General features: G+C 49.3%; 1 protein-coding gene across 2 annotated transcripts in view; it reads right to left on the minus strand.

Moving 5' to 3' along the window:
* Window positions 1-411: 411 nt before the first annotated feature.
* Window positions 412-2,500, minus strand: part of acot9.1 (acyl-CoA thioesterase 9, tandem duplicate 1) — a 6,151-nt gene continuing 4,062 nt past the window's right edge. For both annotated transcript variants that reach the window (XM_076139973.1, XM_076139972.1), the window contains 7 exons: window positions 2,395-2,462; window positions 2,073-2,184; window positions 1,817-1,907; window positions 1,639-1,724; window positions 1,375-1,462; window positions 1,129-1,279; window positions 412-954 (listed from right to left, as the gene is read on the minus strand). In XM_076139973.1, the coding sequence (XP_075996088.1) occupies window positions 899-954; window positions 1,129-1,279; window positions 1,375-1,462; window positions 1,639-1,724; window positions 1,817-1,907; window positions 2,073-2,184; window positions 2,395-2,462 (652 nt within the window). In that variant the 3' untranslated portion in view covers window positions 412-898. The remainder of the gene's footprint in view (window positions 955-1,128; window positions 1,280-1,374; window positions 1,463-1,638; window positions 1,725-1,816; window positions 1,908-2,072; window positions 2,185-2,394; window positions 2,463-2,500) is intronic.

Below are 2,500 nucleotides of genomic sequence, written 5' to 3' on the forward strand. Positions count from 1 at the left end.
GTCTAAGTGGTTCAAGTGAACTGAATGGACTCGTAGCAGGTTTGGGGATTTGAACCCGACTCATTCTTCTCAATAATCTCCATGGTTTTCTTTGGTTTGTGATATTTTGACTTACTTTTACTTGACAAGGGTTTTCTCCTTATAAATGAAGATGAACTTTATTTATCCTGAGGGAAGTTGTTGTGCAGCAGAGTGCTGTGATCTTTTTTCACTGAAATGTTCTTGAGAAGCTCTGAGCCCAGGTGAAGAAAGGAGGAGAGTCACTTCAGGATCAATCATTCATTTATTGCTTTCAAAGTGAAAACAGGCAGAATTCTCCCGTTCAGACTGAAGCTTCCCCCCATGGAAGATTGAGTACAAACATCAAAGATCAAAGTGAAAGTAGCTGCGGCAGAGTTTTGTGCGTAGAAGCGGACAGTGGAGTGAAGCAACACAACAAATCTGAGCTTCCTGTCTGAGCTCTAAAGGACGGCTGGATCAATGTAACTGAGGCTAACTCCTCTCTCTCTGCATGTGGCTCCTCCTTTACAGCTTCATCTGACAGGCCTTAGTCTGTATGTTCAGGCTGTTACCGTGGAAACGTGCACATCTTCTCTCTCTATGACTGAAACGTTGTATCAGTCGCATTCTGCAGATATGACTTTGGTTAAAGCTTTACAAAACTAAAACAAGGAGCCAAAATGTAAAGCAGAGAGACAGAGAGGCCTGAAGGTAACATGAGGCACACACACACACACACACACACACACACACACACACACACACACACACACACACACACACACACACACACACACACACACACACACACACACACACACACACACACACACACACACACACACACACACACACACACACACACACACACACACACACACACACACACACAGCAGTCTCAGTGCTCCAGCGCCTGGTTGAAGTGTCTCTTTCCGTCCAGGTACAACATCGACTCTGGAAACAACAACAACAGGACGTTAAGAACAAATAACACCATTGTGTGTGTGTGTGTGTGTGTGTGTGTGTGTGTGTGTGTGTGTGTGTGTGTGTGTGTGTGTGTGTGTGTGTGTGTGTGTGTGTGTGTGTGTGTGTGTGTGTGTGTGTGTGTGTGTGTGTGTGTGTCTTCACCTCCGTAGGTCTTTGGAATGATGTTTGGGACGTCGCGGTCGGAGACGAAGGTGAAGTGGAACACGTTGGTGGTGTTGTGTTGGCGAGTTAACGGGTCAAACACCTCGCTGTGAACTCTGACCTGGATGTAGTTCCCCTCTGTGTAACACACCTGACACACACACACACACACAGTTCATCGTCACTGAATGAGGAATCAGGTGCTGAAAGGGGAACAAGGTGCAGTGGAGCGCTGGGTTCTCTGACCTGTGACGACAGCAGCAGCAGTGAGCCGATGTCCACCGGCTTCTGGAACAGGATGTCGTCTACGGCAACCAGGTTGGGCCGACATCCTCTGCAGAACATCACAACCCAAACTCAACCTCTTATTATGGTTTCAATGAAGGTCCAGATACCTGAGGCACACACACACACACACACACACACACACACACACACACACACACACACACACACACACACACACACACACACACACACACACACACACACACACACACACACACTCACCCAAAGGAGCAGGCGTTGGCCCAGCCCAGCTCGTAGGCTTTCCTCATCAGGAAGCCTCCAAAGATCCTGTTGAAGATGTTCCTCTCCTGGTCAACACACAAGCATACGTTTGAGAGGCGGGACTCTGCGGGGCTGAGGCGTTCTCCTCCTGGTCCCTGCTGCACTTCCTTCCTCTCACCTGTGGGTGGCAGATCTCCAGGCCTTTCAGTTTGGCGTTCTCCATCCACACCGAGTTTGGAGGCAGAACTCGACTGCTGAAGCTGACCGTCCTGCAGAGACAAGGGCGTGAACCCGTCTGTGTGTGTGTGTGTGTCTCTGTGTGTGTGTGTGTGTGTGTGTGTGTGTGTGTGTGTGTCTCTGTGTGTGTGTGTGTGTGTGTGTGTGTGTGTGTGTGTCTCTGTGTGTGTGTGTGTGTGTGTGCGTGCGCGTCCTACTTTGTGTCCAGGGTGTTGAGGAAGAGGCTGTGAATGATCTTCCTCTCCTCATCAGCAGGAGCGACTTTCAGCAGAGATGCAGTGCTCAGCTCCACACGACGCTTCTTATTGGCTGGAGAGAGACAGACACACACACACACACACACACACACACACACACACACACACACACAGAGACACAGACACAGACACAGACACACACACACACACACACAAACACACACACACACACACACACACACACACACACACACACACAGGAGCATAAACACAGGACATGGCTGAGACATGCTCAGACTAAGACCTTCTGATCTTCTGGTACCTTCTCCTTGCTGGATGATCTTCTCCTCCTCCGGTCCTTCACACTTCAGTGGATTCACAAACGCTGCTCTGGAACAAAGCACAAAGTCAGAATCATCAGTCAGCAT

Source organism: Genypterus blacodes, unplaced genomic scaffold (assembly GCF_046128005.1).
Source record: "Genypterus blacodes isolate CSIRO-AG114 ecotype Tasmania unplaced genomic scaffold, CSIRO-AGI_Gbla_v1 ptg000493l_1, whole genome shotgun sequence".
Lineage (NCBI taxonomy): Eukaryota > Metazoa > Chordata > Actinopteri > Ophidiiformes > Ophidiidae > Genypterus > Genypterus blacodes.